Source organism: Ranitomeya imitator, chromosome 3 (genome assembly GCF_032444005.1).
Source record: "Ranitomeya imitator isolate aRanImi1 chromosome 3, aRanImi1.pri, whole genome shotgun sequence".
Classification (NCBI taxonomy): Eukaryota; Metazoa; Chordata; class Amphibia; order Anura; family Dendrobatidae; genus Ranitomeya; species Ranitomeya imitator.
In genome coordinates this window covers 94,757,442-94,781,847 of record NC_091284.1, presented here as the reverse complement: position 1 = coordinate 94,781,847, position 24,406 = coordinate 94,757,442, and the positions used below count along the sequence as shown (strand labels likewise).

The window sequence follows — 24,406 nt, the reverse complement described above, 5'->3', positions numbered from 1 at the left end:
GAGTGCTGTGTTTTTTGGCCGCCATGCATAACGCCTTTTTGTATGACCAAACAACTCAATCTTGGTTTCATCAGTCCACAGGACCTTCTTCCAAAAAGAAATTGACTTCTCCAAATGTGCTTTTGCATACCTCAGCCGACTCTGTTTGTGGCGTGCTTGCAGAAACGGCTTCTTTCGCATCACTCTCCCATACAGCTTCTCCTTGTGCAAAGTGTGTTGCATAGTTGATCGATGCATAGTGACACCCTCTGCAGCAAGTTGATGCTGCAGCTCTCTGGAGGTGGTCTGAGGATTGTCCTTGACTGATCTCACCATTCTTCTTCTCTGCCTTTTTGATGTTTTTCTTGGCCTGCCACTTCTGGCCTTAACAAGAACTGTACCTGTGTGCTTCCATTTCCTTACTATGTTCCTCACAGTGGAAATTGACAGGTTAAATCTCTGAGACAGTCTTTGTATCTTTCCCCTGAACAACTATGTTGAATAATCTTTGTTTTCAGATCATTAGACAGTTGTTTTGAGGAGCCCATGATGCCACTCTTCAGAGGAGATTCAAACAGGAGAACAACTTGCAAGTGGCCACTTTAAGTAGCTTTTCTCATGATTGCATACACCTGGCTATGAAGTTCAAAACTCAATGAGGTTAGAAAACCAAAAAAAGTGCTTTAGTAAGTCAGTAAAAAGTAGGTAGAAGTATTTAAAACAAGAAAATGATAAGGGTGCCCATACTTATGCACCTGTCAAATTGTGTTGGAATGCAGATTGCACATTTTCTGTTAGTACAATAAACCTCATTTCAAGGCAGAAACATTACTGTGTCCAACAGTTATTAGATATATGAAACTGAAATAGGTGTTGCAAAAAAAACTATTTTTATAAAACATTATGCTTAAGATTAATAGGGGTGCCCAAACTCTTTCATATAACTGTATTACTCAGTTACTATGTGATTGTAATATATGGTCTGGTCATGGTGTGGCGGTTTTTGTTCCTTGTATGTGGTATTATTCAGTCACTGTGTGGTGGTAATATGTGGTCTAGTCATGGTGTGGTGGAATTTGTTCCTTGTATGTGGTATTATTTGTCACCATGTGGTGGTAATATGTGATTCTGTCATGCTTCGATGGTATTTGTCCCTTGATTGTGAGATTATTGGTTATTTTAAAAGTGTAAAAATAAATAAATATATAGCTAAAATGTTATTGAATATTTTAACAAATGTTTAATAAGTTACAGTGGAGTAGATCCTGGCCAAAAGAGTCTACATTGTCATAGTGGTGGATTAAAAAATCTTTTGGCCAAAACAAAAGCTTCTGGCTATGTATGTGATCTGGTGATGGGAACTGTTAGGCTATGTGCACACGTTCAGGTTTTTTTGTTTTTTTCGTGGTAAAAACGCTATAAAAACTAATTAAAAACGCATACATTATGCATCCTGTCATTTAGGATGCATTCTACATGTTTTGTGCACATGATGCATTTTTTTACGCGAAAAAAAACGCATCGCGGTAAAAAAAGCAGCATGTTCATTAATTTTGCGGATTTTCTGCGTTTTTTCCCGCTATTTTATGCATTTGGGAAAAATGATGAGGAATCCAGCTCAACGAAGTAGTGAAAATAACCTTTCTTTAGTCACTTCAAATCATATTCAGTGGAGGATAAAACATCAGCAGCAATAAAATGCGATATCAACGCGTTTCTGGTGAACGTGCTTGGGTGCTTGTTCACTAGAAACGCGTTGATATCGCATTTTATTGCTGCTGATGTTTTATCCTCCACTGAATATGATTTGAAATGAATAAAGAAAGTTTTTTTTCACTACTTCATTGAGCTGGATTCCTCATCTTTTTTTCGATTCCTCCACGCCCTGACACAGCGGTTCCGTGCTCCGAGTTTCTAAGGATGCCGATCATGGTGAGCTGGACTTTGTCTTATTTGGGAAAAACGCATAAAAAACGCACCAAAAACGCATCAAAAATGCGTGAAAAACGTGGTAAAATCACGGTAAAAACGCATGCGGATTTCTGGCAGAAATGTCCGTTTTTTGTCAGGAAAATTTCTGCAAGAAATCCTGACGTGTGCACATACCCTCAATGTGTCATTGGTGAGAACATGGTACAGAAGTGGAGTTTTTCCAAGAGAGGGTGGTGGGACTGTGGAAGGTTTGAGGGGTGGAGGCGGAGCTAGGGTGGAGCCTAGGCAGATTTTCAAGGGGGCCCCGAAAATGTTGCCAGTATGGGGACCTGAAATTTCTAGTGGCAGCCCTGGTGATGCTTACAGTGAAGCATCGGGGGGGGGGGGGTTATTAACGGCTGTATTACTTTTACTGGGACTAGAAACCTGCAGTGTGTGTAGAGCGAGTGTTCGCTCACATGAGCGTATAATACGACCAAGTTATGTCCGATGTTGCATCGGATAGTACTTGTCCCAGTGTTATATTAAGGGGCAGTGCAGATCTGCTATTTTTTTTCTCATTCTGATTTGGCATGAGAAAAAATTGCAGTATGCTGCGAGTGCATCTGATAATCGAACCATGCACAACAATACAAGTCTATGGGCGCATGTGAAACATCAGGCTGCACTCGGATGTCATTGAGTGCAGTTCAACACCTGCAGAGTCAGACAATGGAGAAGATGGATAAATTAAGATCTCCATCTTTTCCACACCTGTGCTTCGATTCTCGCGTGAAAGAGAATCTGATCGCACTAAGATAATATTCGGCTCAATCTCTGACAGCATTCGAGACCAGTGTCATTAGCATAATCGGCCTGATTCTCTCGCATGAGAGAACATATGGGCCTCTGATTGCAGCCTAAAATTGATTCAGTCAAGAATCAGAAAATTCTAGGAGAAAACATCATGCCCTCTGTGAGGAGACTGAAGCATTACAGGACCTTCCAATATGACAATTATCCCAAGCACACCTAAGGTTGGTTTCAGAAGATATTCTGGATTGGCTATTATAGGTTCTGCACATAAACTCAGCTGGTGGCCATTGCCATTTTATAATGGGAAAACGCTTGTAGTGAAGGGGTTAAATATTTCTACAAGTCCAACAGTCAGTAGTGGGATTTTATGTTGAATTTTGGATAAACCACTTGTTATATGCAGCTATGTTCGCAGAAATTTTTTTTAGTTCATCCACTCCAAAAACCTCCTCAAAAACTACTTTAACATACCTTACTTAGAAATTAATTGTAGCAGTTTTTCATGGAAAGACTACTTAAGGCTATGTGCACGCGTATAGGATTTTTAGCGTTTTTTTTTTCGTGTTTTTTTGGATGTTTTCAGTGGAAAAAACGCTAAAAAAACACTTACATAAGCATCCCATCATATTTAATGCATTCCGCATTTTTTATGCACATGCTGCGTGTTTTTCCGCATCGGAAACGCATTCCGGGCAAAAAACGAAGCATGTTCATTCTTTGTGTGGAATTGCGGCGATTCCACACACATAGGAATGCATTGATCTGCTTTTTTACTTTCCGCATGGGGCTATGCCCACCATGTGGGAAGTAAGCGGATCATGTGCGGATGGTACCCAGTGTCTGGAGGAGAGGAGACGTGTAATGCCACGTCGTCTCGGGTTATTGTCGCGAGGCATCACTGGGAACGGGAGCTGGCTGGAGCATCGCGAGGATTGTGAAGACTGCGGGGGCCGTCGGAAGGTGAGAATATCACGATTTTTTTAATTTTTTTAACATTATATCTTTTTACTACTGATGCTGCATAGGCAGCATCAATAGTAAAATGTTGGTCACACTTGTCAAACACTACACTCGACAAGTGTGATCAACCTGTCAATCAGTTTTCCAAGCGATGCTGCAAATCGCTTGGAAAACGCTAGCATTCTGCAAGCTAATTACGCTTGCAAAACGCTAGTGTTTAGCGGGAAAATGCATTTCCGTGGCAATTACGAACGTGTGCACATAGCCTTAATGTTCACATGAGGAGTTTTTTTTTAGCTTTTTTTCTGAAAAAGGTTTTTAAAAATGTTTTACCTGGTGGTAAAAAAAAAGGGACATCACTTCTTTTGAAGCAGATACTGAAAGAAGCGTTTTTATTCGACACTCTGTCCCATCAAAAGGTTACAAAGAACACTGCAGGGAAAAAAAAACTTTCAAAACTCTTCAAAAACTCAAAAAAGGTGTTTCCTGAAGCGATATCCGTTTGAAAAACTAGTGGCTATTGAATACCTCCAGGAAAGTCTTGTGTGAATATAGCCTTAAATGTATTAAAGTTGTTCTTGTTAATTTGGTTTAAAGCAAGTGCAAAAATGTCAGTCATTGCACACTCAAAAACTCATAAGCAATCTAAAAAATGGCTTTAAGGTGGAAAATAAATTAAAATAACAAAAGAACCTATAGTGAACTTTTAATTTCCCTGCGTGATGATGCACTGCGCAAGACTGTGATACCCTGCTGACTGGCTTGATGGCTGCAGTTGTTACATGGGTATCTACAGCAGATGAAATAAGTATTGAACAAGTCACCAATTTTCTAAGTAAATATATTTCTAAAGGTGCTATTGACGTGAATTCTTACCAGATGTCAGTAACAACCTATCCAATCCACACAGGCAAATAAATCAAACCATAGATGCCCATAAATTATGTGTGATAATGAAAAATGACACAGGAACAAAGTATTGAACACGCATACTGAACTTTAATAAAAACTTTGTGCAAAAGCCTTTGTTGGTGATGACAGCTTCAAGACTCCTTATGTATGGAGAAACTAGTTGCATGCATTGCTCAGGTGAGAATTTGGCCCATTCTTCCACTCAAACACTCTTCAAATCCGGAATGTTCCATGGGCTCCTCCTATGAACTCTGAGCGTTAATTCATTCTATAAATGTTCTATTGGATTCAGGTCAGGTGCCATTCTAATAGCTTTATTTTCCTTCTCTGAAACCAGTTGAGTTTCCTTGGCTGTGGTTTTGGATCATTGTCTTGTTGAAATGTCCACCTTCATTTCATCTTCAGCATCCTGGTAGATGGCAGCAGATTTTTATCAAGAATGTCTCGGTACATTTGTCCATTCATCCTTCCTTCAACTACATAAAATTTGCCATGTTCCCACCTCCAAACTTTACTGTTGGTATGGTGTTTTAATGTGGTGTGTATTATGGCATCCAAAGTGTTCAATTTTGGTCTCATCTGACCAGACTATATCCTCACAGTAAATATATAAAATATAAAAAGAAAAGTAAAACACCCGCGCTTATTCAACTCCAAAAGCGATACTAAAAGCAGCAAAGTGACAAAAAAAAAACACCTGGTAGTGTAGGAAGGTAAAAACAGCAAGCAATAGAAAATGTGTATATGACACTGCGCTAGATGGAAATATACAGCATTTGACACATGAAGAAAAATTATGTGTGTATTGTGGTGCAGTGACCAATGTCACAGCCAGGGAGTGCTGTGTGTGCACGTCAAGATGCCCATCCTGACCAGGGATCTGGAAGACTGTAAAGCGGAGGAAGAATTGGCACTAAAAGCAGAACAAGACAGTCATCCGGTCGTGGCAGATGTCTTAATGGAAAGGTCCATGGAAGAACAGGAGCCGTCCGTCCATGAAGAGAGTGAGACCCCGCTCTTCAAGAGTGTGATAGATGTACCCGAAGATGTGCAAGATGCGTGTACCAATGAGGGTATGCATGAGGCCTTTAGGAAAACAGTGGAAGCATGTAGTATGAACTGGACCCCAGAGACGAAACAGTTGGTGATACTGTCCACTAAGGAAGTCACAGTTAAGCGGGTAGCTGTCCTGAAGGATATGCACCTACAATGTCTTCGCACGAAACAAATGATCCTGTTGAGGAACAAGGAAGCAGCTCGACGTTTGGAGCATGCCAGGAAAGCGCAAAGTCGGCTGGGCTTTGTGGAAGACGTCATTCGAGTACCCAGAAGTCTGGTGGGGAAAGTCATTGGAAGATTTGGAAAAGTGATGCAGGACCTGGTAAATAGATCCGGTGTGGCAAGAGTGAGGATTCCAGATGTTGGCGAAATCCATGTAACTGGTGAAGATGAGATGGTTCCATTTGTTGTAATTGGCTCAGTAGATAGCCTTAGTAGTATTTGAGTGCTTCTTGATTACCGGGTGACGTATCTAAAGGAGAAAAGGAGATAGAGCAGCTAAGACTGGAACATCTGAAGATTAATAAACAGTTGCAGAATATAAGATGGCGACCACTTCCAACCCAGGGTATGGAGATACGGAAAGAAACCCTAAAGAGTAGAAGAGTCCAAAGGAGTGACTCCTCTGTTAGCTCAGGGCTGAGTGACCGAGGTGGGAGACCTGGTAGCAGACGTAGTAGCGAAGGGTCAGATTCAGACCAGACAGTCAGCTCGACTGTAAGTGGGTTGACCAAAAAGGGTCTGCTAAAACAAACGGATGGTGACTCAAGGGTTAAAGCCCAGGACCGACAAACTGACCGCTGGGGGCGGGGGAGGCCTGTCAAAGGTGACATGGGTTCCCGGTATCGGAACCCCAGGTTTATGTCATGTGTCCACCCTAATAGGGTTGAACAAAGGGGGGAGGTATGTGGTGCAGTGACCAATGTCACAGCCAGGGGGTGCTGTGTGTGCACTTCAAGATGCACTTGGAGACATAATTGTGATGAAACAGTGACTGGTCATGTGATTGGCCGATATGTGTCGCAGAAGGAGTCTGCGTGGTAAGTCTGATGTAATGTGGTTATTCTGGGACCTGTAGTCCCTCAACAATTGGTATAGTGTTGTATAATAGGCAAGGGAGACTTACTAGGCTAGTTGTGTGAGATGGGCGGGACAAACTAGCCACACATCCACACTCCCACCCAGGGGTGTGGTTTCAGGGTATATAATGTGACCAGGGTGTGGGTCACGTGGTTGGTCTGAAGGTCCTGCAGTATGTGTTGGATTTCCTGGGAGAAGGAATCCTGAATAGCACAAGGTGGGACTTTGCTACTGGTGGCCTGGGTATTGGACGGTCCCAGCTGGGGATGGATGTCCTGAATAGTACCTGGACTGGCCGCCTGTGTGATCCTGTGTAACCTTGGTGTTGGGAGGTCCTGGGAGTAGGACCGGATCCCTGAATAGCATGAGGTGAGGACCGGGATCTACAGAGCCAGTGACAGCTACAGTGTGGGGAAGCTACAGTCCTCCGGTGGGTCTGGACTGACTAAGATATGCCGGCCAGGCAAGTTGGTGATCCCCGTGAGGCAGCTTACCCGGAAGAGACAACTGATAATGAGTCAGCAGGTGGAGCAGGAGCTCCCATAAGGTACCTCCATAAACTGTAGGTGCTTACTGAATCATGAAATGTAACGCAATGGACTGTACGTCATGTGGTTTATGAAGTTTAATAAACCAGATTTATGTGAGGTACCGTGCCTGAGTGCTTGAATCTTATGCCAAGCGAGTGTCCCCCAACACACTCAGGTAGCGTATCCCCACAGTATATATATAGATATATCTATATATCTATATATATATAAACTGTGTGTATATATACAGTATGTGTCTGTGTATATATATATATGTATGTATGTATATATATATACATACTAGATATATATGTGAGTGAGGACACCAAAGGCAACAGGCAACTGTTATAAAAAAGTGCACAGTGGTTGGTTCATAATCTTCCTCTAGTTTTAAACATAGCACATGGTTGGCTGTTTTTGGTAATTTATTTCTTGCATCTAGTTGGCACTTATTGTTGCAGGTACATCGCAGGTCAGCTAACAACTGTATGCTCAATTGTGCACTTTTTTTATAACGGTTTTTTTTAATTAAATATACACATAATTATTCTTCATGTGTCAAATGCTGTATATTTCCATCTAGTGCAGTGTCAGATGCAGGGCCGGCTCCAGGTTTTTGTGGGCCCCGGGCAAAAGAGTCTCAGTGGGCCCACATACCACGATTCATGATGCACAGATACGGAGGAGAAATATAGATATGCTACACAGGGCCTAGCCTTCCCCCTCATCCTTCACATAGGCAGATCTGCACACACAAAATATGCAGACATGCACACACACACACACAAAACGCAGACATGTACACATACAATACGTAAACATACACATACATACAGTACGCAGACATGCACAAACATACAATACGTAGACATGCACACACATACAGTACTCAGACATGCGCACACACAAAGAACGCAGACATACACACATACAGTACTCAGACATAAACACACTTACAGTACGTAGACATGCACACACATACAGTACGCAGACATGCACACACATACAGTACGCAGACATGCACACACATACAGTACGCAGACATGCACACACATACAGTACGCAGACATGCACACACACAGTACGTAGACATGCACACACACACAGTACGCAGACATGCGCACACATACAGTAGGCAGACATGCACACACACACAGTACGCAGACATGCACACACACACACACACACACACACACAATACGGAGACATGCACAGCACACACATACAGTAAAATACGCAGATAACACATACAATACGCAGACATGCACACACACACACAATACGCAGATATGTACATACATATATATGAAGACAAATACACAAAAATACATAAATATATACAGTCATAGACACTGATATACACACAGATATGCACATCATACATGCATACACAGACAGACACAAGCCTCACTCACCTCCCCCTGGCTTGTCGCTTATCAGGCTGCTCTGGCATGTGGCTATGGAGGGCACGCTGTTTGATGGCAGTCAGACATGGCCGCGCACAGTGCACTCTGCAGCTGTGTCTGTTACTAAATGATGCGGTCGGGCCGGCACTGTGCCTTTAACTTTGCTTGTGTCTGCCCTGCCGCGTCATTACTACAGCTGCAGAGTTCTCTGTGCGCGACCATGTTTAAGTGATGGCTGAGCTCAAGTAGTGCCAAAGCTGCTGGGGGAGCAGCCAGGGCTGCCTGGTGTCCCGGCCACCAGTGGGCCCCCCATTTGTTCAGGGCCCCGGCAGTTGCCCGGGTACGCCGGGTGCTGATGCCGGCCCTGGTCATATGTATATTTTCTATATTCTCCCAGTATTTCACAGGCTTGTCTAAATGTTGTTGAACAAATTTTGAACGTGCATGAACCTGCTTTTTGTTCAGCAGTGAAGTCTTGTGTGGTGAGCGTGCATACAGGCCGTGGAGGCTGAGTGCATTACTAATTGTACCTGCTGATCCCAAGTCTTTCTGTAGCTTGCTACAGGTGGTCCTTGGTTCTTGGACAACTGCTCTGATTCTTTTCCCTCCTCTGCCTGAAATTGTGGGGAGCACCAGGTCATGGCCGGGTAATACGGTAGTGAAATTATGTTCTTTCCACTTCAGAATTATTACCCCAACAGTGCTCTCTGGAACCTTCAGTAATTTAGAAATTCTGTCAATACCATTAGTATGTTTGCAACAATAAGGGTGCGCAGGTCTTGAGACAGTGCACTGGTTTTTATCCATCATGACATGTTTCTTGTGTGGCACTTTCGTAATGAGACACCTGTTTATAGGCCATCAGTTGAACCAGCTGATATTATTTTTCACTAAGTGTCAGGATTGCTTTCTAATTACTGATAAATTTCACGACTTTCCATGGGTTTTTGCACCTCTCTTTCTTCATGTGTTCCATACTTTTTTCCTGTGTAATTTCTCATTATTACACATAATTTATGGACATCTATGATTTGATTTCTTGGCCTGTATGGATTGGATATGTTGTTACCGACATCTAGTTGGAATTCATGTCAAGAGAACTTTTTAGAAATATATTTACTTAGAAAATTGGTGTCATGTTCAATACTGATATCACTTGCTGTATGCATTCATGTAGACGTCACTGCTGCAGCCAAAGGCCAATGGACCTTTTGGGGTGGTAGGCAATTTAAAAGGTGAGTATTGGGGCTTTTTATGTAATTTTATATCATTCAGTCCTTTTTATATCCTTTTTTTTTTTAGATCTTGAGGGAAAAAAAAACATGTTTAAATATTTTATGACCTCTTCATGCATTTCCCATCTATTTTTCCACGTGGGGATATGAAATCATCTTTATTAGAATGTCTGCATGGACTTTGTGGTCTTGTTTTATGCAAGGAACCCATCTAACACAGACATGAATGTTCTTTCATCACCTTCAATATCTCCACTTTTTTTAAATCTTTTTTTTTTCTTTCACAGCACAGGTGGTGATGGTGCTAGGCGAATGAACTATGCCAGCTTTCCTTCACCTCTGGCAAAATATTAAGTGGGGTCCCCTTACCATGTAGCCAAATATTCTGGTGGATTAGACAGCCAGTTTTATGTAGGATATATGTTTAGTCCCATATTTACTGAGTTTTATGCTTTACTCTTGTGGTTTCTATGGTTTCAGGACCACCACTCGAGGATTATATATTCAGTGGCAAATGTAATTGCTAAAGTCTTTATAATTTCTACAGGATATATGTTTGGTCCCTTATTTATTGAAATTTATGTTTTACTCTTGTGGTTTTTATGGTTTCAGGACCACTACTGGAGGATTATACATTCATTGGCAACTGCAATCGCTAAAGTCTTCATAATTTCTACAAAGTGCCAATGGAATTCATCTAAATTTCTACAGAACCAAGAGGATGGAAAGAAAACCAGCTTGTACTGAGAGCCCATCCTTGGGTTCTGAAAAAGAGCCCTTGACATGCAGATCCCGGTCAGAATGCAAAAAAGATGGCCAACTTCTACGGAACTGCAAACCATCTCTACGTCTTTCTGAAGAACTTAATAAAGTACACCCCAGTCCCGGAGAGAGGGCTGAGTCTGATCATGTATCTAATAAATACTTAGCAGTTCAGAGTCCTGATGCCCCGTGTAATGGAACCAGGAATGGACTAGATGACGGTTCAGCACCTACACTCACTGTGATTCCCTCTTGCAGAGCAGAAGTGCAACATCTGCAGACAGAGCTAGGCGAGAGAGAGACTTGGAGCAAAAAAATAGACTTTCTCCTCTCGGTTATTGGTTATGCAGTGGACTTGGGCAATGTATGGCGATTTCCCTATATCTGTTACCAAAATGGAGGAGGTCAGTATGCAATTTTTTATCTTTAAATCTATAAAAAAAAAAGATGTTTCTAAACCTGCGATATTCATGAGCTATACTTCCCATTTTTTACTGTACTGTATTTTAAAAATAATAAAAAACATATGTGTTAGGACTGGCGGAACGCACCAAGTATAAGGTGAAATAATATTAGGTGCGTTCGCAGTCAGGGGTCCACCGTGCAGGTAAAAACCTGATGCTAGTAAATGGCAGCGCTATATGGCGGTGGAAGCGAACCCTGTTAAGCCACAGGACCGCAATACCACACTAAAGAGCGCAAACGAAGAGTCACCGAACTCAGTCCCAAGACCCGGGGTTGAAGTCTGTTCAGACTAATTGTGCACAACACCGCAACTGGATGTATTAGGTAACTAATAGAAATAGTTTTAGAGCACCGAAGTGCGAACTGTGCCGTGCTGGCAGACACCACCAAGCACCCGCGCTTGGGTTAGGAAGCGCACTACTGGCGCGTGGCGCCGCACTGGCGGTCACAGCAATGGATGCTGATTCGTGTGCAACACGTTGTGAGGATAGTTGGGCGCTAGATAGCAGCCATACACCTTACGCGAGCAGTCATACAATAGGGTGGGTTATTTAAAGGACGACTTGCACTCATCAACATACACACGTATACAATTGTACACTAGCGCATGGCCGTGCGGTCACGCAAAGCTTATATAGCTGCAGTACGTATAGGACCTTCCAAAAAAGGACCAATGGGAAACTGCCACAGAAGTTTAGCACCTTCAGGACCTTCCAGGAGGACCAATGGGAACTGCTGCAGCATCTGAGCATGTGACGCTCAATCTCCAACGGGAGATCTCACCCTGGGCATGCTCAGAAGGGAAAAAGCAGGACTTAGTCCCAAAAGCGTCCGCTCGCCGCTGCCCAGTACTTGGCTTTAAAGGCAAAAGCTGGAAAAGCAGCAGCAAGCCTAAGCACAGAGTGAGACTGAGCCAGACGCAAGGATCGACATCTCCGCTGAGCAGGTTCCACTGCGGCAGGAGAAGAATGCCTCTGGGCTGTCAATGCATGGACAGTCTGACCTAAAACTAGAATATTAGCAGCAGAACCTTAAAGTCATGTGTGGTATGACATGGTGTATGCATGGGTTGAACTTGTTTTCCAACACATCCCACATGCCCCATCGGCTTGAGACCTGGGGAATTTTAATGGAAAAGTCAACAGTTTGAACTCTTTGTCATGTTCCTTAAACCAGTTCAGAACATATTTTGTGGTATTGATAGGGCTCTGCCGAAAGACGCCAATGTATTTAGAAGATACTTTTGCCAGGAAAGGGTACACTAATCTGACTACACAGTTCCATACACCCTGAGCTCCAATACACTGTATGTTCTGACACCTTTTTATCTAACTATTTCAGTGATTTATGCTACATAAGCTCTTCCATGGGGTTGGACCAAATGGCTAGCCTTCTTTCGACACATCAATATTCTTTAGGAGCCCATAATTTCCCTTACTTAATACAAACTGTCTTTTCTAAAGTTGGCAGCATCCATTAGACTAACGGTTGATTCTGCTGTACAGAACTGTCCAACAATGGGATGTGTATTTCATGTTTCGATTACTTTGCTCGACCTAGATTATGTTACTGAATAAAAGGATTCATCATGTCTGATCTTCTGTTCCAAAGAAAGATAAGCTGTTTGTTGGGGAATCTAGTAGATTATTGCCAACTCTACATTTTCATCACGTGCACGGTATGCTGAGCGAAGCGTGCATGTGTATGAGGTGTTAGAAACAATTGCTGTTGGCCTAGTCTACAGCATTCAGCCTTTATCTATCGAATGTGTATGACCGTCTTTACATTGCATCACAACAGGGTTTTCTTTGTGCAGACAATGAAACCACACAAAACTAATTTTTGAAAAAGGTAGCCCCATTTTCCAACCCCAAATGCATTTGCAATGTAACCTAGTTTTGGGAACATACAGCTTCCTTTTTTTGTGCTGTTTTTTGAATTGTATTCCTATCTCTCCAAATTATTACCTATTCTCCACTCATCTTGAATTGGGAATCTGAAATGTCTTATATGGATCACACATGCACCATTGCTCCATTCCAGTGGGGTATTCCAGTTCCCATTTTCCAGATTAGAAGGGGATCTCAGCTGGTAGTCAAAAAACACCTATGCTGTGTATCGCTAATAACTTGTTAAAATAGGAATACCCCTTTACATTAGATGGGGTCCTGTATTCTTAGAGCTAACAGTTAACCAACAAAATTTTGAATGTTACATGAATGTGACAAATGCATACTTCTGTGCCTGTGTGGCAAAGGTAGTCCTCATCCTTGGGTGAGTGGCTTGGTGAGATGACCTGTCTACATAAAATGGAAGATCTAACGGCGGAGGTCTTTCGCTCAATGAACTTGGAGCTTGTTTTTTGATTCCCATAAATTCCATAGGATATTCATTGCCTCATAAAAGATGGTCTCTAAATACTCTTCCCCTTCCCTAATGTTCTCATCACTCTTACTTTCTTTCCCTACTTTCTCTATTCTTCTTTCTTCTCTTACTCTGCTTTCATTTCTTATTCAGTGTTACAGCTCTGTTTTTTCTTTTTGTCTAACCCTTATATACAGTTGTTCTCAAAAGTTTACATACCCCAGCAGAATGTTTGCTTTCTTGGCCTTTTTTCAGCGAATATGAATGATAACACCAAAACTTTTTCTCCACTCATGGTTAGTGGTTGGGTGAAGCCATTTATTGTCAAACTACTGTGTTTTCTCTTTTTAAATCATAATTACAACCCAAAACATCCAAATGACCCTGATCAAAAGTTTACATACCCTGGTGATTTTGGTCTGATAACATGCACAGAAATTGACTCAAATGGGTTTGAATGGCTACTAAAGGTAACATCCTCACCTGTGACCTGTTTCCTTGTAATCAGTGTGTGTGCATAAAAACTGAGTGAGTTTCTAAGATCCAGATAGACTCTTGCATCTTTCATCCAGCCACTGGTGTTTTTGGATTGTGAGTCATGGGGAAAGGAAAAGAATTGTCAACGGATCTATGGGAAAAGGTAGTTGGACTGTATAAAACAAGAAAGGGGTACAAAAAGATACCCAAGGAATTGATAATGCCAGTCAGCAGCTTTCAAACTGTGATGAACAAATGGAAAATCAGGGGCTCTGTTAAAACAAAACCATGGTCAGATAGACCAGCAGAAATTCCACCTACAACTGCCAGAAAAACTGTTCAAGATGCAAAGAAAAACCCACAAATGACATCAGTTGAAATACTGGACTCTAAAAACTAGCTGTGTGGCTGCTTCAAGATGCACAATAAGGAGGTACTTGAAGAAAAATGGGCTGCATGGTCGAGTCACCAGAAGAAAGCCCTTACTGTGCAAACGCCAGAAAGTATCTCACCTACAATACACAAAACAGCACAGAAACAAGCCTCAAAACTTCTGGAACAAGGTAAGTTGGAGTGATAAGACCAAAATTGAACTTTTTGGCCACAACCATAAGCGTTACATTTGGAGAAAGGTCTACATGACCTACCATTCCTACTGTAAAGCACGGAAGTAGATCGCTGATGTTTTGGGGATATGTGAGCTACAAAGGCACAGGAAACCTGGTCAGAGTTGAAGGAAAGATGAATGCAGCACGTTATCAGCAAATACTGGAAGCAAATTTGCAATCATCAGCCCGGAAGCTGCGCATGGGACATACTTGGACATTCCAACAGGACAACGATCCAAAACACAAGGCCAAGTCGACCTGTCATTGGCTACAGCAGAACAAAGTGAAGGTTCTGGAGTGACCATCTCAGTCTGCTGACCTCAATATCATTGAGCCACTCTGGGGAGATCTCAAGCGCACAGTTCATTGTTGTGAATTCTGCTCTTGGGTTCCCTCCAGTGGTTGTAGGTGGGAATGCAGTTGTCTCTGAGACACAGAACTGGCCAGGTGTATCGGATGATTACAATTCTGACTGGGATATTTAAGTGGGCAGGATCCTTTAGCCCTTGCCAGTAGTCAATGTTCCTTGTGAAGTGTTGGATCACTTTCTGGCTTCTCCTGCTCGCTGCCTATTTCAGCAAAGATAAGTGTTTGGTTTTTGTTTCTGTGGCACACTGCCAGTGTGCTTGTTTCAGTTTTATTCCTGCTCTGATTGTAGGATTCACTGGAGTTGCAGATTTACGCTCCTACATCTTTTAGTAAAGATGTTGGAAGTTTTTGTATATTCTGCTGTGGATGTTTTGAAGGGTTTTTATACTGACCACACATAACTCTGTCCTATCCTGTCCTATCTAGCTAGAGTGGCCTCCTGTGCTAATCCTGTTTTACTGCCTGTGTATGTTTTTTCCTCTCCGACTCACCGCCAATATTTGTGGGGGGCTGTCTATCCTTTGGGGATTTTCTCTGAGGCAAGATAGTATTCCTATTTCCATCTTTAGGGGTATTTAGTTCTCCGCTGTGACGAGGTGTCTAGGTGTGTTAGGTACACTCCACGGCTACTTCTAGTTGCGGTGTTAAGTTCAGGATTGCGGTCAGTACAGTGGCCACTTTCTCCAGTGAAAGTTCTCATGCAGCTCCTAGGTCACCGGATCATAACAGTACTACTGGCCAACAATGAATTAAATGCATCTCAGAAGAAGGGAAGGAAGCTCTTAAGCCATTTTTTTTCTCCAGTCTGTTTTGTCTTCTCCTCCCTCTTTATCTCTGGGTGCCTGAGGAGCCTGGTGCAAGCATGAATGTTCAGGAATTAGTTTCTCGTGTAGACCAGCTTGCTGCTAGGGTGCAAGGTATTTCTGATTATATTGTTCAAACTCCTGCTTTAGAACCGAAGATTCCTATTCCTGATTTGTTTTCTGGTGACAGGTCTAAATTTTTGAGTTTTAAAAACAACTGTAAACTGTTTTTTGACCTGAGACCTCATTCCTCTGGTGATTCCATTCATCAGGTGAAAATCGTGATCTCCCTGCTGCGTGGCGACCCACAGGATTGGGCGTTTTCCCTGGAATCTGGGAATCTGGCTTTGCTTAATGTTGACTCCTTTTTTCAGGCTTTAGGACTATTATATGATTAACCTAATTCTGTGGATCAAGCTGAGAAAACCTTGTTGGCCCTGTCTCAGGGTCAAGAGGCGGCAGAATTGTATTGTCAGAAATTCAGAAAATGGTCTGTGTTGACTAAATGGAATAATGATGCTTTGGCAGCAATTTTCAGAAGGGGGCTTTCTGAATCCGTTAAAGATGTTATGGTGGGGTTTCCCAGTTTGTTTTTAGGTTTTGGCGGGCCTTTTGTGCTAGGCTGGGCATTGATTTGTCTTTTTCTTCTGCGTTTCATCCTCAGACAAATGGCCAGACCGAGCGAACTAATCAGACCTTGGAGACTTATTTGAGATGCTTTGTGTCTGCTGATCAGGATGATTGGGTGGCCTTCTTGCCATTGGCCGAGTTTGCCCTTAATAATCGGGCTAGTTCTGCTACATTGGTTTCGCCTTTCTTTTGTAATTTTGGTTTTTATCCTCGTTTTTCTTCTGGGCAGGTTGAGCCTTCTGACTGTCCTGGTGTGGATTCTGTGGTGGACAGGTTGCAGCAGATTTGGGCTCATGTGGTGGACAAGTTGGTGTTGTCTCAAGAGGAGGCTCAACGTTTTGCTAATCGTCGTCGGTGTGTTGGTTTCCGGCTTCGGGTTGGGGATCTGGTCTGGTTGTCTTCCTGTCATGTTCCTATGAAGGTTTCTTCTCCTAAGTTTAAGCCTCGGTTTATTGGTCCTTATAGGATTTCTGAGATTATTAATCCGGTGTCTTTTCGACTGGCGCTTCCGGCCTCTTTTGCTATCCATAATGTCTTCCATAGATCTTTGTTGCGGAAATATATGGAGCCCGTTGTTCACTCTGTTGATCCTCCGGCCCCTGTGTTGGTTGATGGGGAGTTGGAATATGTTGTTGAGAAGATTTTGGATTCCCGTTTTTCGAGGCGGAAGCTCCAGTACCTGGTCAAATGGAAGGGTTATGGCCAGGAGGATAATTCTTGGGGTTTTGCCTCTGATGTCCATGCTGCTGATTTGGTCTGTGCCTTTCATCTGGCTCATCCTGATCATCCTAGGGGCCCTGGTGAGGGTTCGGTGACCCCTCCTCAAGGGGGGGGGTACTGTTGTGAATTCTGCTCTTGGGTTCCCTCCAGTGGTTGTAGGTGGGAATGCAGTTGTCTCTGAGTCACAGACCTGGCCAGGTGTATTGGATGATTACAATTCTGACTGGGATATTTAAGTGGGCAGGATCCTTTAGCCCTTGCCAGTAGTCAATGTTCCTTGTGAAGTGTTGGATCACTTTCTGGCTTCTCCTGCTCGCTGCCTATTTCAGCAAAGATAAGTGTTTGGTTTTTGTTTCTGTGGCACACTGCCAGTGTGCTTGTTTCAGTTTTATTCCTGCTCTGATTGTAGGATTCACTGGAGTTGCAGATTTACGCTCCTACATCTTTTAGTAAAGATGTTGGAAGTTTTTGTATATTCTGCTGTGGATGTTTTGAAGGGTTTTTATACTGACCGCACAGAACTCTGTCCTATCCTGTCCTATCTAGCTAGAGTGGCCTCCTGTGCTAATCCTGTTTTTCTGCCTGTGTATGTTTTTTCCTCTCCGACTCACCGCCAATATTTGTGGGGGGCTGTCTATCCTTTGGGGATTTTCTCTGAGGCAAGATAGTATTCCTATTTCCATCTTTAGGGGTATTTAGTTCTCCGGCTGTGACGAGGTGTCTAGGTGTGTTAGGTACACTCCACGGCTACTTCTAGTTGCAGTGTTAAGTTCAGGATTGCGGTCAGTACAGTGGCCACTTTCTCCATTGAAAGTTCTCATGCAGCTCCTAGGTCACCGGATCATAACAGTTCATGCTAGGCAGCCCAGGAATTCACAGGAATTGGAGGCTTTTTGCCAAGAAGACTGGGCAGCTTTATCATCTGAGAAAATAAAGAACCTTATCCATAACTACCTTAAACGACTTCAAGCTGTCATTGATGTTAGAGGGGGCAATACACGGTATTAAGAAATGGGGTATGTGAACATTTGATCAGGGTCATTTCGATCTTTTTGTTTGTCATTATGATTTAAAAAGAGAAAACACAGTAGTTCGACAATAAATTGCTTCAACCAAAGATTAACCATGAGTGGAGAAAACGTTTTGCCGAGGTGTGTAAACTTTTGAGCACAACTGTATCTATGGGTCAAAGATATTAAACATGACTTTATTCGGTATTTTGATACTATGTGAAGTATGAGTATAAGTTCTTTTTAGTTTCATGTTATCAATCCTGTGACTTAAAGAAGTTGTCCACTACTTGAACAACTTCTTGTCATACCGTTCACAGGGCCCCCATAAACTAATAAAGGTTATGAACAACCCCCTGTGCCGGTACTGAACCTGCGTTGTCAGCATTTGTTCTCCTGGGGCTCCTGTGCTGTTGTGACACATGATGCCCTGTGCCCAATCAGCGCCAATGTCGCTGTCCCCGCCGTCAGACAAATTGAACATGAAGAGGACACCAGGGATCAGCTGCAGCCCGGACTTCTTCATGTTCGATTTGTCTGAAGGTGGGGACAGTGACATATGCGCTGATTGAGCGCCGGCGTCACGTGTCACAACACCGCACAAGAGCCCCGGTTAGAGCGACTGTCGACAACACGATAATGGCGCCGGCACAGGAGGTGAGTATAAGCTTTATTATTTTATGGGGGCCAAACATTTTGATCAAGAAGGGGTTGTCCAAGTAGTGGACAACCCCTTTAACAGGAAAATTTTACATGTACTTTTATTTGATCATACATTTCGTTTGTTGATCCATGATCCAATGTGAATGTATGTATATAGAAAAAATTGTTCAATAAAAACAGATTAAACAAAAATTGTAAAATTCTGTATACTTAGGCATTCATTTAATGTTTGTCCTTCACATGGCAGTCCCCTAGAAAATTAAAGCTATAATAGTTGATTGGCACAGTTCCACTTTTTGATTGAGCTCTCTCTCTCACTCGGAATTATATAGTATTGTTCTTTAAGCAACCATATACAGGTGTTAATTGAAGAACAAATTACACTTTTCAAATTACACATCTGTTAAAGGGAATCTGTCAGCAGGCTTTTGCTATGTAATCTGATGATAGCATGAGGTAGGGGTTAAAACACTGAACTCAACAATGTGTCACATGTTCGGCTGTATGGTGTTTACTTGTACTGAAGGTTTCATCACTTTGTAAGTAACATTGCTGTGACTAGCTGCATTGTGCTTGCAAGTTCGACTCCACCCCCTTCTGTGAGAAGCAGCTCACTGTCTATAGAGAGAGACTGGTGTGGGTGAGGTTAGCTTTCTCAGCTCTGCTGCATTGCTAAATATAAAAAGTCTTATTGTATCAGAACTGTTGCACCCAGTAATCTAAGTGATACATCAATGGATTCAGCTTCTGTTTGTCTACATCTTGCTGCTCTCAGATGAGGTAGAAAAAATCCTGCTGACAGATTCCCTTTAAGGTCATTTGGACACTGTGACAAAATGCCAAATAGGGAAGGGAGGGTGCCAACTGAATGTAGCACACTGGGGTTGACAAAATTAGACATAGAAAAACTATAGATGAAGGAATTTACTAGTAAAAGATATCAATGACCCATCCTCGGGATAGGTCATGAACATCAGATCAGTGTGGGTCCACCACACCACCACTCAGAACATACCTGTTGCCACGCCAGCAGAAATAAAAAGTGTATAGAGCAAAGACCCAATAGCTCTGGACACTGTGTAGTATTAAAGGGAATCTGTCAGTAGGATCAACCCTACTAGGCTATCTATATGAACCTTTTATGTGGATGGAGAGATTATGGGTAATGATGAGCGAGTATACTCGTTGCTCGGGTTTTCCCGAGCACACTCGGGTGATCGCCGAGTATTTGTGAGTGTTCGGAGATTTAGTTTTTGTTGACGCAGCTGCATGATTTGAGGCTGCTAGACAGCTTGAATACATGTGAGGATACCCTAGCAATCAGACAACCCCCACATGTATTCAGGCTGTCTAGCAGCCGTAAATCATGCAGCTGCATCGACAAAACAAAATCTCTGAGCACTCTCAAATACTCGGAGACCACCCGAGCATGCCCGGGAAAACCCGAGCATCGAGTATACTCGCTCATCACTAATTATGGGTAGTGATTAGCAAGCGTGCTCGGATAACACCTTGTCCGAGCACGATTGCTCATCACTAATTATGGGCACTTACTTTGTTAAGGCCAGGTTGTAAATGGCTGCCTCTACAACCATTATAAGGTAGCCACTAAAAGTCAATATTTGAATCGCAAATTATCTATTGAAAGAATGCTCTCCCTACTCATCATTAGGGACCTTTGCTTAATTGTTGTTTACAATGGTAATTTAAAAAAAAAATCAAGATTTTATGGCACTTAGGGCTGGCCAAAAAACAAATTTGAATCTCAACCTAAATGTCTGTCTAATTTAATATTCCATTAACTTTTCTTATATACTTTGAATTAAAAATACTCTACTGTTCCCTCTCTGCTCCATCTTCCTGCTTATTTTTTTCCCATACCGATGACATCTCCTTTGAGAATGCCCAATGAATGCTGGGATACTCAAACAAGACTTCATCATGGGGCAGAGGCGCAGTCACTGGTGCCGCTGCTTTCAACACGTAGAAATGAAGCGCTATCAGTGACATCTGTCTCGAGTGCTGGGCTTGTCTCTGTGTGAAGCCGATTCAGCGATGTCTTCACTGGTAACCAGGGTAAATATCGGGTTACTAAGCGCAGGGCCGCGCTTAGTAACCCGATGTTTACCCTGGTTACCGTTGTAAATGTAAAAAAAAAAAACACTACATACTTACATTCCCGGTGTCTGGTCATGTCCCTCGCCGTCAGCTTCCCGCACTGACTGGTGAGCGCCAGCCAGCCGTAAAGCACAGCACAGCGGTGACGTCACCGCTGTACTTTACGGCCGGCGCTCAGTCAGTGCGGGAAGCTGAAGGCAAGGGACATGACCAGACACCGGAATGTAAGTATGTAGTGTTTTTTTTTACATTTACAACGGTAACCAGGGTAAACATCGGGTTACTAAGCGTGGCCCTGCGCTTAGTAACCCGATGTTTACCCTGGTTACCCAGGGACTTCGGCATCGTTGGTCGCTGGAGAGCTGTCTGTGTGACAGCTCTCCAGCGACCAAACAGCGACGCTGCAGCGATCGACATCGTTGTCGGTATCGCTGCAGCGTCGCTTAGTGTGACGGTACCTTAAGTAAGAAAATCCACCAGCCATGACTTCAAATAAAATAATTTTATTCCACCAAGGTTAAAATATCCCTGGGTACATCTAAAATATAATTTGCAACTTTCCTATATGTTTGAGACTGTGACTCAATCCTTATTCATTCACTGAGTCTCAGTGTGAAATGCATAGGAAGTTGAAAATGATATCTTGAATGGTACATGTAATTGTTTTAAATTCTTTATTTTATTAGGAATTACGGCTGCAGGATTTGCTTTCTTGGATTTCTGTGGTGTCACGTTGGGCAGGAATGGCTTAAAGAATTGCATTGGTCACATTCAGTTGAGCTGGCTTCCTTCTACGTTCTACATCTCTGTTCCCGCTGCTTTCTGCCTTCTCTCTTTTCAATGTGCACTCTCTTGCCAGCTCGTTAATTCTAATTAGATCGGCACTGTCCTGCACATTCAAAGGACTATAGAGCAGGTAGCTGGTTAGCGCTTGCTGAGCATGCATCGGAATTGACAACCTATGTATGTTCAGCAGAGTAGGGACTAGTCCAGTCCCTGAAATGGACCTCACTAATGACTCTACTTTTCTTTGTGCGGAAAGTGGCTGCGACAGTGACTGCAGCCCCGGCCCCCTGATGACATCTCGCATGAGTATCCAAGCATCCACTGGTGACTCTCAAACTCAAACTAAACGTCATCTAAACGGAAGTTAAAAAAATCAAAGAAGATAGAGTAGAGAGGGAATGGTAGGGAATGTTTAAGTTAGGTACATTAGGAAAGGGATTTAGATTAAATAGACAGGATGAAATTTTAGTTTTGGCTTCACACCACCCCTTTAACATTCACTAACATGTGGTCGTCATATAATATGTTTAATTATAGCATTAAAACATTAACTGGCTTAAGACAAAAAAAAATCTCCAATACTGTAATTCTGTGTGATTTATTTGGAACACTGCACACTTCAATAGGAGCAAGTGTTGCTGTAACCCATTGTATCCAGTCACATTACTGCCATTATGAAAGACATCAAGCCTGACATTCCTCATCCACTAAGAATCTGTCAGGAATGTTATGTGCACACGTTTTGGATTTTTGGTTTAGAAAAATTTGTTGCAAGTCTTGCCAGGGAAAATGCAGCTGAAAATATGTAAATTTTTAACGCTTTTTTTAATGCGTTTTTACTTGCGTTTTCTCAGAATGGGTAGAAATACTGCAAAAACTCTGAAAGAGTTGATATGGTGCAGATTTGAAATACTGCTCACAACAGCTGAATTGGGGGGAGGGGGGGGGAAGCACAGTATGTGTGAGATTTTAGAAATCTCATTGGTCTTACGGATACTGTAAAACGCTGCGGGGAGGGGAGTTTCCACGTGTAAAAAAATGCAGCAAAAACGCAATGCCTTCACTGGATAGTAATTAAATAATGATGATCTCCTAAAGCTTTTGCTCACATATATCCACTTGAAATATAGAATATATCTACTTGCCTGAAATGTTTTTCATTAGAAAAGATTTGTCATAAAATTAATCTAATTCTTCTCACTAATATTCCTTGACAACATTAAAAAGTTTGACCAAACATTCATGAGATGGACCACAGTGAAAGTGAGTAAATCTACTACAAAATATTGTCATTATAAAACCACCCAAAGCTCTGCGATAATGCTATAACATTCAGGCTATTTTCCCATGATTAGTATTTGCTAAGTTTTTGATGTTGCAGAATTTTCCCTCACAGCACCGTATGGAGAGGGAGAGTATGCTCCCCCCGAACAAGAAACCTACAGAATAAAAAGGTGGAATCTCTCTGCATACACCTCAGTGTGGTTTCCTGTTCCTGTGAGAGATCTACAGCTCTACTGGGTGAAGTTGGTGATACCTGGAGAAATGTCTTCAGGAGTTGCAGGAGGCATCCCTGGGATATGCAGTCAATGATCCACTGGGTCCATTAATGGGGTCTGCTGTCCTTCAGGGCAATTGCTGAATTGGGGTGTGGACACCAATTTGCTACCGATGAGCTGTTTCAGAGTTCGAAAGTCTGGCAGGATGTAGCACGCCGGTGTTTGCGAGGGGACAGCGTTTCCGGTGCTGAGTTCACTTGGAGAGCATGCGCACAGCCAAGCTGGGCAGAGGCCAGGCTGGATGTAGCTGAGGACTGTGCATTCTACAAAAAAAGTCCACCTTAAAGTTCGGAAGAAGTGACCGGTATACAGCTGGTTGGAGGTCAGGGGTTGAACCTATTTCCAATCGGAATATGGCCCCACCCCCACTCCAATATCTTTGGATGTAAAAGGTAGGTAGTTACTCTTTCCGGTGGACAGTGTATTAACAGCTACAGAACTGGCAGTATGTACAATCCTGGGATGCCCAGCATTGATGCCATAAATGACAGAAAACCTCCTCCTTGCAAGGTAGTTCCCATCATATGCCTTGGAGTAAGTTCTAATATTGTACTTTACATGCTTATTGGTTGTTATTGATATATTCCCTAGCATAAGCTTAGGAAGTCTACAGCAAACGGTAAAAACAGTTAGCGTGCTTTATGTAAAGAAAGGTTGGACCTCAAGGTTTATCGTGTCCAACCCCTGCTCACTGCAGGGCTCTGTCGCTCCTGTATTGAGAAAACAGTAACTGAAGCGTCTCCAGCACTGATCAAGGATATTAAATCATTGATCAAGGCAGAAGTTAAAAATACTGTTTGGAAAGAGATGCTGCAAATCAACGCTCACTCTTCCTTGTCAAGTAAGCGACAAGTCCCTGTTGTTAGCAGTTCTAATGAAGAATTTGAAGAACAATCATAAATTAATTCCTTGGAATCTTCTGAGTCATTCTCTGATGATCAATATGGGCGTTCATGCTTCCCGGTTGAAGATATGGGAAAATTGTTTACGGTCATCTGCTATACCATATGAGCAGAATCTCCTAGAGAACCCTTATCAGTACGGACTCTATGTTAATGGGTTTGAGGAGCGTAGACATGGAGTATTCCCAGTACATAAGAATCTACTTTCCCTCATTAAGAAAGAGTGGAGGAAACCTGTTAAAAAAGTCTTGGTCCCTAATGCACATAAGAGGAAGATTTGTG

The 24,406-nt window shown here is 42.6% G+C and overlaps 1 protein-coding gene across 1 annotated transcript in view; it reads left to right on the top strand.

Annotated features, from left to right (window-relative positions):
* SLC6A4 (solute carrier family 6 member 4) overlaps positions 1-24,406 on the top strand; it is a 187,513-nt gene that overhangs the window by 67,922 nt on the left and 95,185 nt on the right. Inside the window, exon 2 of the mRNA XM_069761165.1 lies at positions 10,501-11,054. Within this exon, the coding sequence (XP_069617266.1) occupies positions 10,610-11,054 (445 nt within the window). The 5' untranslated portion in view covers positions 10,501-10,609. The remainder of the gene's footprint in view (positions 1-10,500; positions 11,055-24,406) is intronic.